Genomic DNA, 15,007 nt, shown 5'->3' with positions numbered 1-15,007 from the left:
AAGTTTATTTTCCAATTTGTCAGAGATAATCAGGGCAATTTACTACAAGTAAATGGGGGTGGGGAGAAGAGCTATTTTAAGCAAGCACACACAGGAACCCCCAAACACTGATCACCGGCTTGATCCAGAACAGGAGGGGAGGCTGGTGTGGGTCCAAAGTGAACGTTGGGGACTGCAGAGCAGGACCCCCCTAGTTTGCTCCAAACCTCCCTCTGTCAGGCCAGGTAGCATTTCTCTGTCTGACCTATAGATATGCTGCCCTTGTGTGGGGACTCTGGAGGCCTGACCTAGGACAAGGAGGAAGGGAGCTTGCATTTAAATTTATAACAAGCATATATATGTGTGTGTGTGCATGCGTGTCCGTGTGTGTGTGCTAGCTGGGACTTTTGAAAGCGTTCCTTGAAAAGCATCACAGGTTTGGGAGAAATGGAAACTAGTCATGATATTATGTCTTTGTCTCAAATTCACTTGACAGGATAATTTAAACAATAAAAAGTGTCCCGGGATCTGTTCCCGGGCGTGGTGGCTCTGTTCAGCCCTGCACCCTGGCTGGCCTTCCCCGCAGGGTGGGAGCACGTGTTGGTCCCCTTTCCTGCTCTCCTGCCTGGCTTTGAGTTGCCTTCAGAGGCTCTGCTTCCTCAGGTGCTGGTATTATTATTCACTTGGTCCTGAACTTTGAAGGGTTCCCCAGTTCATCAGGTAGATTCAGCGTCAGCTGTGAAGACCGTCTGGCAGTGTGGCTTCGTGGATTGGGATTCTGTTTCAAAGTGTTCCGTTTTATACAGGTTGGGCTCTCTTTTTTTTTCAGACCCTCCTCATCTCTTTCCGGCAGTTCCATCCTCCCGTCCCCATCGATGCAAGACACCACGAGGGGCGATATCATTACGATCCGTCTCCGATTCCTCCGTTGCATGTGTGAGTATTACCACTTTACCTGTTAATGAAACAGAACAAAATACTAGCTTTTACCATCTCGAGATTTTTGTTACTGGCACAGCTGCAGGGCTTTGAAGATGGGTTAGAAGGCGAAGATTTACTTTTGAAATACAGCAAGTCTCTCTGTTCCTGGACTCAGTGAAGCAGATCCCCGCTGCTTCCTGGAGAATCCCTGTCACACTGGGAAGTATTTTCTACACAGTTTTGCTGACGCGTGCTCTGTGGGCTGTAAATACTAAATTAAACAGGAGAGGCTTAATGGAAGGTTACCACTCAGAATACGTATTTGGTCAAGAGTGGGTTTGAAGTTTTTCAGGCTCACATTTCTGTTACTGGAAGGCCCTGTTCCAGGGATCACAGTGAATCTTAATGAAATTTTCATGGTGGATTTCGTAGCCCCCGTGGTGTGTACACCAACAGTGACTTGATTGATGGGCACGTCACCCAAACAAAATGGCAAAAGCGATTGAGCACATGGCTTACACCAAGAGAAAAGGAAAGGATGGGGGGTGATAACGTACGTTAGAAAAGGAGGATGAAAATCTCCTGGAAATAAATGTTATCTTATTCCATTTGGGGAGAAAGAAGAATTGTAGGCTTGCTAACTGAAATGGTATTCTTTTGTAGCACCGTCCAGCAAGCGGATGTATACTGGATTAATTGGAACCTCTCTCTGGGAGGGGTTGTCCCTTACGAATGGCCTTGATTTTACATTTCGTCCTATCTGGTAATTGCCCTTCCTTCTGAGACAGTAAAGTTAGAAAAGCGCAAATAATACTTTGAAGAATAATGCTGGTTATTCGGATGGTGGATTGCATCTCCATGGCTATTAGTTACAGCCATGTAATTACATATATGCCAAAGAAAAATGAAGTTGTTTTAAAACAAGTCCTCCTCTGTGAGCAGAATTAATTGATATTAACAACCCTAACTATATGCCCAAGTACACATACCATATTTTACCAACAGTTTTTTGGATCCATCGCCCATTACTGAATTGTAATTTCAGAGCAGATTTGCCTGGAGGTAAGTAATAAATCTGTGTTCAGACTTATACGCGTTAAAGGAGAAGTGGGTGTTTATAGAGAGAGAATGCAGAAACATGTGACTTATTCTTCGGCTTTTCACTGGAACTCAAGTAAGTATTTACAGGGTTCTAAGACCTGCTAAAAATACGCTCCAAATAAAACCAAGAGGCCAATTGAAGGCCCCTATGCAGAGGTTGAAACCTGCTATGGAATTCATTCCCATTCTACTGGGGTTTTGTGATGCAGATGGGACCACGAGGATGTCAGATGAAGATCTGACCACAGAACAGGGCCAGCAAGGGCTCACCGGGCCTGGGAGACACAGACGACTGATTTCTCCCAGACTCCCAGTCTCGGCAGTGATGAAGTAATTTAAATCAGATTTTCTATGGGATTTCAGAGTGTGTCACTCCTTCAAAAATCATCTTATAGAGAAATTTTAAAATTTGAGTTTCTATGATGGAATGAACTAATTCCTCTGGGTTCATTATAGTTTGCCTTCTAATTAAATATAAATATGAATTTATCCGTAAAACCCCCAAGTCTTGGTTCTTTGGCAGAATGAGACAACAGCAGGCCCTCGTGCAGCTCACGCTGTGTGTTCCAGGGCCAGGTTGTTACATCTGAAGTATTAGCTCGCTGGTGATAAAAACACCACAAGACAAGGCAGGTCAAGTTCGGAGAATCCTAGGGAAGGGGGTGATATTTCAGATGTGACTGCTGAGCTGGGGGTTTTACAGACTTTCGTACAGTCAACTCTTTGTATCTTCGGGTTCTGCATCTGAGAATTCAACCAAATGCGGATTGAACGTATTAGAGAAGAAAATTCCAGAAAGTTCTCAAATTTGCAGCACACTGGCAACTATTTGCATAGCATTTTCATTGTATTAAGTATCAAAAGTAATCTAGAGGTGATTTAAAGTATCCAGGAGGGTGTGCATAGTTTATGTGCAAATACTAAGCCATTTTATGTAAGGGACTTGAGGGTCCATGGATTTTGGTATCCATGGGGGTCTTGGAACCAGTGCCCTTCGCATACTGAGGGGTGATTGGACTACCTACTTTTTCAACCAAGCTTTAGGATAATTTAGCAGCAATTAACTGTGTTGTTCCCTAGCTGCCTAAATGTATAGTTACCAAAGATTCATGATGGAAGGCTTTGTGCCTCAAAAGAGAAGTTCTGAAATGCCCAGTGAATGTCATTGCCAGGCACAGTGTGGTGAGCACGTGCATGATCTGTGGTCTCCTGGGACTGCTCGGCATAGCAGGGTCCTGGGTGGAGACAGTGAGCTTACAAAGTGGGCTCTGGGAAGCTGGGGTCAGCCTCACCTCTGTGCCTTTATGATGTGACGCTCTCTCTGTGTTGCCCTCGGTGGTCTTCCCTCCCTGCCGGGCAAGCTCCTGCGGAAACACCCCATCCTCAAGGCCTCATTCAGACCGCACCTTTGCCTGCTGTCCCAGAGGCTGCTTCGGTGCACCTCTTGGGCTCCTTTATTGCAGTGAATGGCCTGTGCTGGGAACTGGTAACTTACAACTTGCATATGCTGGTTTCATTCCATGGAAATGAAGTTACCCGCCTTACTGGACTTTCCCAATTGCAGGCAGAGTTCAGTGAAATCACGTTCACGTGAGCCCCTGCTTACAAGTGCCGAACTCTAAGCAAACCCGGAGAGGCAGCCTTTGAGACAATTGGGGGTATGAAAGACGCTGAGAGATTCTGTTCCGGCCCCACTCGGTCATGAGTCCCTGGGTGGCTTTGGTACGTCTGTGGTGCAAACGTAGATGCCTGTGATCAGATCGCTTTGGGAGTGGAGGGTAATCTAGGTGAATATGGCTTGGTTCTTGCAATCCTAAAAGCGCATCTTTGCCAAGGGGGTAAAGCAGGAACCTGGCAAAGTGAAATGAGTTTATCTAGAAGTTGAATTCCAAAATGCTTGCTTTATAATTATCTTCTAGAAAATAAGATCAAGTGAGCTTACTAAGCGTATTGAATAAATATTTTTAATTATAAGAAGACAAAATCTGGGGATAGTCTCATTGTTTTGTACACATAATTGTTCGTCTGGTGCCAACTTTAAACATTAAATTATAAGTCTCTTGAAACAGGGTTTGTGCGGATGATGGAAATGCCAGCAGATCTCTGTTTAGAAGGATGGCTGGCGCTGCGATAATTATGCTATCATATCCCATCGTTAATGATTCTATTGAAAGAGGTTTATAAATTGCTCCTCTTTTTAGATAAACCACCCTATATTAAGGCATCCACGATACGGTGCAGAATTAAATTAAAATCTCATAAAATGAAATATGTTCTGTATTAGCTGTTTGACACTTAATTTGCCTCTGAATGAGTAGAGGAAATCACAAATTAACCTGCCTTTGTTTTTCCAACCATGGCTTATTAGGTGTTAGAACAACTGCAATTATGGCCTAATAATAACCACCAAGCCTTATAAATATGTACGGAAAGACGTCAGTTTGTGTTAAAGAACTCAGTTTGTTAAATGAAATACCATTAGCTTGTCCCATTGACTCTCACGGTGTTAGCCACAGCTTATGGTTAGGTAGTATGGACAGATTATAGAAATTTAAGTTGTTCCACATACAGTGCTAGAAATAATATTAGCATTTATTAATATTTCCTTTCTTAACTCAAAATCATGACTGTAGATTCAGGACTTTTTAGTGAGATACAGAATGTAGGTGTCATCTTCCCCTGAGGTGTCATATAAAGGTCACAGAGAATGTGTGATTCCTGTCTTACGTGTATTTAATTCAAGTAGTCTGAAAATTTGGAAACACTGGATATGGAGACTTTTCCCTTTTCTTCTGAAACTTATTCTCTACTGAATCCACCAGGACTTATGCTCCCAGATAATTGCTCTCTCTTGTGCGCACGCGCTCCCAAATCATTTGCTTTGACCACAGAGTCCATGTTTTATTAAGCCATGCAGAAAAAAGTACACTGTTTTTTAAAAAAAAATTTATTGAAGTATGGTTGATTTACAGTGTTGTGTTAGCAAAAAAGTACGATGTTTTAGAAAAAAGATCAGTGAGTACATTGTATCCCATTGCTGAGATTGGAGCCTTAACGACAGCACCTGAATCTGCAGCCGCATAACGGGGGCATTGATCTCATGTGGGTCTGTCTCCTTCTTGGTCCCCTCTCTGTTTCATGCTCTGCATCGTTGACATCGGGTCTGTGAGGTTGCGGGACTCTGGGGGGCGCTGTTGTAACCCATGGGAGTGGATGATAGGCTAACAACTACTGCTTGTTTGAAAATTCCACTTGGAAATGGAGACAATTGGAATATTACCTCCCTTCCACGCAAAACAATTGTATTTTCAAGTGACGACTTTCACAGTGATGTACAAAGTGCTCTTTCTCTGACATTTTGAATGTGTGCTTTTTTTCCCCTTCGACTGAATGTTAGAACTCATTTAAGCATACTCACTTTTTAAAACTAGACATCGTGTATTCATAGAAACCCAAATTATAAAGTTTTAAATTCCACATTCATTCTGGAGTTTCACTTGACCAAAAGAAAAAAAAAAAAAAACTATCTTTTACAGATTTTTTGAGCTGAAGTTTTCTCATTTATAGACCAAAATGAATTGAATTTCAGACTGTCCATTTGCTTCGTGCTGCGATCTGCAATTCATTTTCCAGAGGAGGGTCACCCTCAGTTACTAATTCATTACGATAATTCGAGCCCCCAGATCTTGCCAGTTGAACTGAGGGCTACCCTAGTCTCGTGCTGTGGATGCGAGCAGCACTGCATTCCTAGCTGCGTCCCACTCCGAAAGGCTGTCACATTTCACCACCCACTTTACTAATTCATTTTAGAAAACCAGCTTCATCTTTCCTCTCTGGGGGTAAATGAGCACTCATGTTCTGTTCTGCTCGGCAGCTCTTTTTCCTCTTAGCTGAGTCAACGTGGCTCTTTCCAAGGCTGCCTGGAATTATTCCACCTAAATAGGGAGGGCCCTTCCTCCCACTGAAAGTGGTCCACTTCCTGGCGCCCGGGGAGAGGGCAGTACAGGGTAGATGATCAGCATTAGCTGTGAAAGAGAGCGCGCTGGGAATCAGCCAGGCTTCGTGCCCGTGGTTATGACTGCCTTTTAGGGTTGAGAGCGAAGAGGTGAGTAGCAAGTTTAGAGTATGAATAAATACATTTCTTGGCAGACAGAGAAAGCTCTAAGAAAAGACAGATCATTACGGTAAAAGCTTAGAGTAAGTAGAGGACGGAACGACTACCCAGTTTCCCTCCGTTCTCTCTTCCCTCCCTCCCTGAATTCAGCCTCTTATGTGAGCCAGGTACTCCGCTGAGTGGAGCTCATCTAATGATTATTCAAAAGCAGCCTTCAATCTAGCCATCTCCTTAAAACCATGATGGGCTCAGAACATACAATAGTAATTTCACTCTTTTCATTCTTAGGGAAAGACTCCAGTAAAACGTGGAGATTGAGCAAAACCTTGTATTTGGCGGCAGAACTAGTTTGGAATATTTTAATAATACAATTTAAAATGAACAAAAGCAGGTTCTTTTTCCCTCAGGTGTTTATGCGCTGCCATACGTGTTATTAAGATGGATAAAGGGTGATGACATAACAGATTTCAGGCAGACCTTGTTTTACTGCCCTTCACTTTAGCCCACTCAGATATTTTCTTTTTTACAAATTGAAGATTTCGGCAGCCTTGTGTCAAGCAAGTCTATGGGTACATCTTTCCAACAGCATTTGCTCACTGATGGTTAGCATTTTTGAGCAATAAAATATTTTTTAATTAAGGCATGCCCATTTTTTTAGTATCATGCTATTGCACACTTAATAGACTACAGTATACTGTAAACATAACTTTACATGCACTGGGAAACCAAAAAGTTGTGTGACTCACGTTATTGGGATAACTGCTTTATTGTGGTGGTCTAGAACCGAACTCGCAATCTCCCATAGGTCTGTCTCAAATACTATACGTCAAATACCATAGCTAACACTTTGTAACACACAATTCCACAATCCAAAAAAAAGAAAGAAGAAGAAGAAGAAAGAAAAGAAAATGAACTGGGTTATCATTCACATCTCTTGAGGGCAAAGACCATCTGTGTGTGTCTTTGCATTTGCTGGGCTGAGTCCATGCCTTACACAGAGGGGCTTCTAGGTAAATACTGCTTTCAGGGATGATAATGAGCTGTTATTTTTTTAGGCCAACGCAGGACGAGGCTGCCATCCTCTTTTATTTTTGTTGATTGACTTTGGTAGACCGTGTTGCCTCATGCCAGCAAAGGTAGCACACTTAGGATGCAGAATCAAAAGCTGGATTACTACTAAAGATGATGTTAACTTAAGTACCTACTGCAGCCTGGGATGCGCTGCACTGCCAGTGGATTCCCTGATACTGATATTGAATCAGTTGCTGGTTGTGAAGGTCCGAGGTCACCTTATGTGACTGGGTACCATTTAACGTACATCTGTAGCTGCTTCCAGGCCCCTCACATGGAAATAAAATTAATGTGACTAGCAATCTTTAATTGCAAATATAAGATGAGTACCAGAATTTCAAGTAAAAGGGGAAAAACGGAAATGATTGGACGATTCACATGGAAAAATATCTAATAATGGCCTTAGTTGTAAAATGACACTTTTGAGTACTTACTGTGGGCACAATTTTGAAACCTAGACACCAGACACCACCCCTTGCACTTGACTTTCATCCTCCACTCATGAAAATGAACACTGGGGACTTGGGTGCTCTCGTTTGTACTTGCTAAATGAACACACCTGATTCTCACAGCACCTGATAGGGAATTTTCAGTGTCACTGGCTGTCATCGTCTTCTGCAGAATTCTAAGATAGGAACATGGCAGTGAGGAGAAGATCAGAAGAAGCCTGATCTGTAACCAAAAAAAGAAAAAAAAAAAAAGGTACACATCAAAGTTTGCTACTGCAGAACTTGTGACACCCAACAACTGGACCGTTTATATGTTCAGCTACATGATGTGTTGGGTAAATTGTGACTCATCCACTTGGTAGAATATTGAGAAATACTTAACCAAGAGCATTTGAGAAGACCCTATAAAAACATGGCTAAATAATGATCAGTGATCACAGCTGTGAACCCTATAAAATGTAAGCCACGTGGGATGAGATCGCAGCATGGGTCCTTTTCCCCATGGATCCCCAAGGCTTGCTCTCTTACTTGAGATGGTTCCCTGCACAGATGTCTCCATATCAGAGAGCTCATCTGTGAAGTGCCACGTAACAAACAGGGCTTGGCAAACCATGGCCTGCAAGCCAAATCCAACTGTGGCCTGTTTTTGTTAATAAAGTTTTATTGGGATCCAGTGACTACCGCTTGTTTACTGTTGTCTGTGCAGCTTTAGCAATCGGGCAGAGCCGGGTAGATGAGACAGTGGCCCGCAAGGCCTCAAATACAAAGTTTGCCCACCCCTGATCTAAAATATAACACCTCCTTCCCAGCCTCTCTCTCCACTCTTTTCTGCTTTATTTTTCTTTCTTTTTTATAAGCAATGCCATACACTGTGTTTTCTACTCTCAGGCTTTTCCTTCTGCTATTTCCAACATTTGTTGTTGCGTATCATGAGTCCCAAAAAGAAAATGTCTTACTATTTGGTTATTATTTCTCATGATTACCTGAGAAAATGTAAAGCCTGCCTGATTTTCCAAGAACTCCCTAGAACTCCCTACCTCCTCGGTTCCTAGTCCTCACCTCCACAGTTCCTGGTCTCTACCCCAGTTCCCAGTGTCAGCTGGAAAATACGGGTGAGTCTCAATTCCTCAACTTGAACATTTTTAATGAGCGGGCGACGTAAATCCAGATGAACCCCCAGACACTTTGCATTAAGAAATGAACACGAAACAAACAAGTTGACGCTACCAGGACATAATACTTACTTCTGTTTTGCAATATTTCCAACGACTGAAATATTGAATTCGGTCATTGGTTACGGAGAAAGCAGGCCCTAATTATAGTGCACATTCAGAGAGTCTGAGCGCCAGCTTCTTGGATAAATTCCTGTGTTCTTTGTGCTGCGCTCAGCAGTCGGGGCGGGAGCAGATATTGACTGAAGGTATTCACGGGCACTGAACCGGAAGCGGCCGGCTCTACAGAGCCTGCTGTCCAGCCTGTTGCGGGGGCCTGGGGGGTACTGGACTGTAACAGACTTTTTTCTCTGAGCACAATGCTTCCACTCATGTTAAGCCTGGCTTCAAAGAAAACAGAAATTTACTGCCACCGTCGTATTTATTTTTCAAAGTATGCATTGGAGAAAATGGAACCTGAACAGAAATCTGTCCCCACGGGAAGACACTTTCCAGTTAGTTGTCTGTGATAAATACCTCCTGAACGCAAGCTGCCTGCGGCTCATCCTGTCCTACGTGGTCCTCTCTCCCTCACTTAGGTAACAGAACCCGCTTCTTCCACCTAAACAAAGACATGCCATTTCCTATAGCCCCACGGCAGGCTGAGTTCATTTCAGCCCCTTCCCCCGGGGAACAAAGGCCAGGGACACAGGGCCGCCTGTCATTTCATTTCTTTCTGTTATTGTTGACTTCAGAAAATACAGTGTTTGCAGATTTGTTTCCAGGAGCTGGCTTGCTAACTTTTTGAATCCTAAGGAACAAATTAGCTAGATTTTTGCAGCTTTGGTGATCCAAGGCAACTAAACATACTAAAAGGAGCTAGCAAGAGGAAGGGCTGTTTTCAAACTCATCCTCTGAGTCAGCGGGTGGAGATGTCTTTGCAAATACATTCATTGGGTAACTCTACTGAAAAGAAATTTGAAAAGTAAACACGGACTATTTTTAGTTTTGATGTGATCCTTGTAAAGGCATATCAGAACAGTAATGGGCATCATTACATTGCTGTTGGGTAAAAATTAACCAGTTAAATGGCTATTGGTCCCATGTTTACTTCTTGCGTTAACCTAGCTGAATCGGTGACACTGCATCAATTTTTATAACTCTGGTGTTGAAAAACATCAGCGTGAGATCTATACCCTATACCTCCATCTCTCCTCTCCCACCGTGTCTCTCTCTCTCCACACACACACCCAGGGAAAAAGAATGCAGAGAGAAAGGTAAAAAGTGGCAGGAACTGCCTTAGGGCATGAGAGTACAGGCTTCCCGTGGTACCCCTGGGGAACTGGTTCCAGGACCCCCACGGATACCAAAATCTGAGGATGCTCAAATCCCTTATATAAAAATGATGCGCCTCCTCCCATATACTTCAGATCATCTCCAGATTACTTACAATACCTAATACAAAGTAAATGCTATGTAAATCATTGTAAATACAATGTAAATACTATGTGAATAGTTGTAAATACTATGTAAATAGTTGCCAGCAGGCTGCAACTTCCAAGTTTTGCTTTTTGGAACTTTTTGGAAATTTTTTTTCCCCAAATATTTTCGATCCATGGTGGGTTGAACCCACAGATGTGAAACCACAGGTATAGAGGGCCGGCTTTACATTTCCAAGAAAGAAAAAAATAAGGGTCTGTGTAACCTAAAGCCATAGATTTTCTAACAGCCAACCACTAATTTTCTGGGTAATGAAACATCCCACATACTGGTAAGTTATAGATATTTAAGACTTTCTCATATAACTACAGAGAGATTACAGTTTCATTAAAAAGTTCTCCATTAAGACTGTTACAGGGAATGAGAAGTTTAGCCTTCATCTGAAAATCTAAACTAATTCCAAAATGAATGGTGTGGGTAGTGGCAGTTGAAGACTTTTTACAGGTTCACCTGGGGGTACCTGTGAATTATTCCTAAAGAGCTGATCGCCCCCCAGGCCGTAGTCACCCCTACGTAGTAAGAACTCTGCCTGAAGAAGTTGTATTCGCTCTGTGCATCAAGTGACCCCCAGGGCCTGACAAGGTCAATGTGTACCTCCGACTACCTAGAATGAGTTAGGCCTTAGGGAACCATCAGTATTCTTCTAAATACATTCAAATAGTATTCAAATATTGCCAGGTTCATCAGAAATGAACAGTATCTTTATTATATGTGGGAGGCTGTGGAGGGGGGAGAAGAGAGGCCCTGGCAGTGAAATGATCTGCCTCATTTGCAAAACAAATCACCAAACCCTGTTGCTTGAATATGATTTACATTTTTAAGACAGGGTCCAAAGAAAGCATCCCCAGCTTAGAGAAATGTTTTTTGCCTCTATGCACGGCGATCCCTGACTCCCCCAGAGAACAAAATCTCCATATTCCTAGTGCATCTCATTTTTCAACATCAACTATGCACACCCATGAAAGTTTTCAGAAATCAGTGCAAAAGTTACATCAGTAACAAGGGCAGTCAGACGTCTAAAGGGATCTCTGATTTTAAAAGGTTTTAATACCGTATTTACCTGAGATAAAACGCATTAATGTTAGGATTATATGAGATTGTGTTAATTTTCATACTACCTAACATGTTGGGTTTCTTTATTGAAAGGAAGCATCTTCTGTTACTGTCTATATTACTTCACTATGCGCACACACACAAATATACTCACACACCTATACACACACTCTGTATATTTACACACTCACACACATACATAAACACACACGCACACACAGTGCTCACATCTGCCCATCTTCCCCGCGGTCCTCTCAGCCTGTACTGGAGCTTAGCTGATAAAAGACTGTGTGATCCTCTTCTTAATGGAAGTCGTCAAGAGGGAAGAAGTTCAGCCTAAAATATTTCAATCACGTTTTAATGATCCACATCTGGTCACTCAGACTGTGGGTTTCAGGAGTCAGTGGACTCAGGGGAGGAGAGTCCGATTCCGGAGCTCGCCGGACGTCGGGGGATTGTGGTGGGTGGGGGCCAAAAGCATAGGCCCCGCCTGGGCGCGAGGCCGCCCGGAAGCTCTCTGGAGGGATTCTTTCCAAGCCCAGCACTCAGCGGGTTGCCAGTGAATGTCACGTGCTGTTTGGGAGACTTTTCAAAGCGAAGGTCCTTGAGCCCTCCCTGAGTCTGTCTTCATCTCTGGAGCGTGGCGAGCAGACCTTGTGGCTCTGACTTAGGCGGGTCGCAACCTGGCGAGGGCCTGCCTGTGACCTGAAGCGCAATCAGAAGACACACCGCCCCATATTTAATTTGGGCGGACTTCCCTGCCTCCCCCCATCTTTGGACCCAGGCAGACGTAGGGCTGTTCAGTTACGTGGCTTACTGTTGTTTGTTGTTGCTCTGCTTGCTGCGAGGAGGGCGGTACGAGGAAGCTGAATTGGAAGGACTGGAAAGTCCAGTCGGATCCCCTCCCGCCGAGTGCACCAGGGAAGCATCCTTCTGGGTCTGTTTGCTCGGCAAGGGTGTTCTTTGATGAGGTCTTTGTCCAGGGCCCCCGCTGGAGTCTCAGTGTACTCAAGCTTCAGAAAAGGCTATTGGCCCTTCTTTGTTGTCTTTGTTGGACTGTTTATTTTGCTTTCTTCCCACGAGGTTCCCTGGCCTCGCTCTGACAACGCTTTTCTGCATGAATTACATTCCTCGGAGCCAAGTCTCTGAATTCTTCCAGCCCATTTGATTCCGGCCTGTGTGATTAGTCCATAGCTTCGAACTGCCATGGGTCTCTGCCAAGCAGAGGGCTTGTAAGCGCCCCTAACATGGAGACCTAAAGACATTCTGTAACCTCATTAGTGAGAGGGTAGTGCTTCGTTCCAGTTTAATAACAGAGCTGCTGTTGAATCATCACTAGCTGGAAAATCACTGAAGGAGGCTGCGAATCACTGGGTTTTTTTTCAGTGTGAATGAAGCTCTTGAAGGCAGGCAGGTGATTCTACTCACGCCCAATTCAGTAGCATAAATTGTCGTGGGCCAGGTGGGAGGGGCACCCCCCAAGCTCCACGGAAGTTAGATCTACATTTGGAACTGCATAGTCATTGCACAAAATGCATTTCCATCTGTGTAGAAATAATGAACACTAATGAAAGTTATTCAGCTATCTTAATCACAGCCGTCCTATTTTCCTGTGCATATGTTTTCCAAAGCATGGTTTGTGACCGAGACCGAGATGGACAATGAACAAACTTAAGAATTAAGTGTTTTTTAACCTCTATTAAGAAAGATTAAACTGAAAAAGGTAAAAAAAAAATTTTTTAAGAAAGATTAAAAATTTGATTCTTTAATGAATTATACATACATTCCAGGTATTATAAAAACATGGTGATACCACTAGACAGAATTCATCTGTCTTAAGAGCAAAATTCTATTTTTTCAAACTTATTTTTTAATGTTTTAAAATTTTTATTTATTTTTTGGGGGAAGGTAATTAGATTTATTTGTTTATTGAATGGAGGTACTGGGGATTGAACCCAGGACCTCATGCATGCGAAGCATGTGCTCTACCACTGAGCTATACCCTCCCCCAAGAACAAAATTCTATAGGGGATCTGTTCACCTGTTTGTACACAATTTTTTGAACATAAGAATCACTGACTCTGACAAGCAGGTAGGGTATGCTATACCTAACAGGGAGCCTGCATTTACTGACAGTGTAACAGGAACTTCCCAAAAGAGGACCAAAGAATTTTTCAGAAATGACCGAACACCCAATCTGTGATGAAATTATATGCAGTGTAAATACCCATTTATACACAGAAGCCCTTCCTTAGGGGCCTGGGGGAGACCCTAAGCAGTGTGGGCAGGGCGTGGTGCGGGTTTCTTGAGGTCTTTTATCTTCTGGTGGGTCCTGGTTTGAGCTGGGCTCTTGGTGTCCAGTCTGTGGGAGCCCTAGGATGGCAGTGGACAGTGGGGCACACTTTCAGCCGGTGTTCTCTTCGGCCAGTAAGTGAACCCACTTGGCGGCACCGCATTCTCCTTCACGTGGGGAGGGTTCGTCTGTAAGTTGGAGTCAGACTCTTTTGGCTAGAGGAGGCCCTCCCCACTTGGAGTGGGCTCTGAAAACACAGCCCGCAGTGAGCCAGAACACAGCTGCCCTGACACTTCCTGTGTGACATAGTCTGGACTACAGCTTTGCTGAGTCATCGCCCCTGAGCACCCCCCCCCACCTCTCCATCCAACAGAATGCTGGTTACGTGAGCCCATATAAAGTATTTTTTCCCCCAGCTTTCAATGTACAACTCCAGAAAATTCAGATATAATTCTCTGGGCACATGGCTTCTAATAGTCCTTTTCTTCAAGCCAGTTTAGAAGCTGTTTTTGTAATACACGTGGGACTCAGTTCCATCATGACTCTGCCACAAATCAGCTGGATCCTGCAATGCTCCCCCTGACCTCTCTCAGTCACCTTGTTTGCACCTGTGAAATAAAGCAGGTGGAGTACATTATATTCCATATCCGTCCTTAACATCCCAGGGTTGTGGGAAGTTTAGGTTTGTTAGTGGTTTTTCCCTTGTGTGTGGACAGTTTGAAGAGGACTCCAGGAAAATGTCATGGCCCAAATCCATACATGCCCAGGAGCCAGGTTTTCCTCCTGCCCTCTCTTTCCTCACGTGAGGATCTGCTGAGAGTCTTGCCCAAACTCTGGTTGTACCTCCCACCTTACACACCCCTTGGCCACAGCGCACAGGGCCACTGGGCACCGCCTGTGACGTGTGACTGTCATTCAGAGCGGTTTCCTTTGGAGTGAAAAGGTAACTGGACAACCATATGGTCCTGTTTGATTAAAAGCCTCAAGAATGTTACAATATAAGTGTATTTAAGCATATGTGCACGTATTCGTATTTGTCTTGGAGTAGCTTTCCTTTGTGTTTCAAATCATAGACTTGATTTGAATCCAGCTCAGGTATTCACAATCAGATTACCTGCTCTGTCCAAGCCCAGTTTCATTATTCCGTCCCACGCAATGTCAAGAATTCAAGGAAGGAGCAAATAGATAGCACAGGAGCACAGCCTCCGACACGTCGTAGGTATTTGACAAGTGGCAGAATTACCTAGCACGTGTCTATTATCATATTTAAGCCATCCATTCCGAGTCGTGCATCCTTTTTTCACCTCTGAACGTCTCTGAAATTGGAATGCACCTTACAGTCCATTGTGTCTTACAATCGTTGGTGAGGTGGCTA

The 15,007-nt window shown here is 43.7% G+C and overlaps 1 protein-coding gene and 1 non-coding gene across 2 annotated transcripts in view; one reads left to right on the top strand and one right to left on the bottom strand.

The window, feature by feature from the left end:
• Positions 1 to 15,007, top strand: part of GLI3 (GLI family zinc finger 3) — a 265,844-nt gene that overhangs the window by 156,348 nt on the left and 94,489 nt on the right. The window contains 2 exon segments of the mRNA XM_032484273.1: positions 809 to 831; positions 833 to 915. Coding sequence (XP_032340164.1) covers positions 809 to 831; positions 833 to 915 — 106 coding nt within the window.
• On the bottom strand, positions 13,274 to 13,345 carry TRNAA-CGC. The gene has a single exon. It is a non-coding gene; the product is annotated as a tRNA-Ala (tRNA).

This window comes from Camelus ferus, chromosome 7, assembly GCF_009834535.1.
Source record: "Camelus ferus isolate YT-003-E chromosome 7, BCGSAC_Cfer_1.0, whole genome shotgun sequence".
NCBI classification, from domain to species: Eukaryota; Metazoa; Chordata; class Mammalia; order Artiodactyla; family Camelidae; genus Camelus; species Camelus ferus.
Note: the sequence above shows the minus strand (reverse complement) of the source record. Positions and strands in the feature narration are given on the sequence as shown.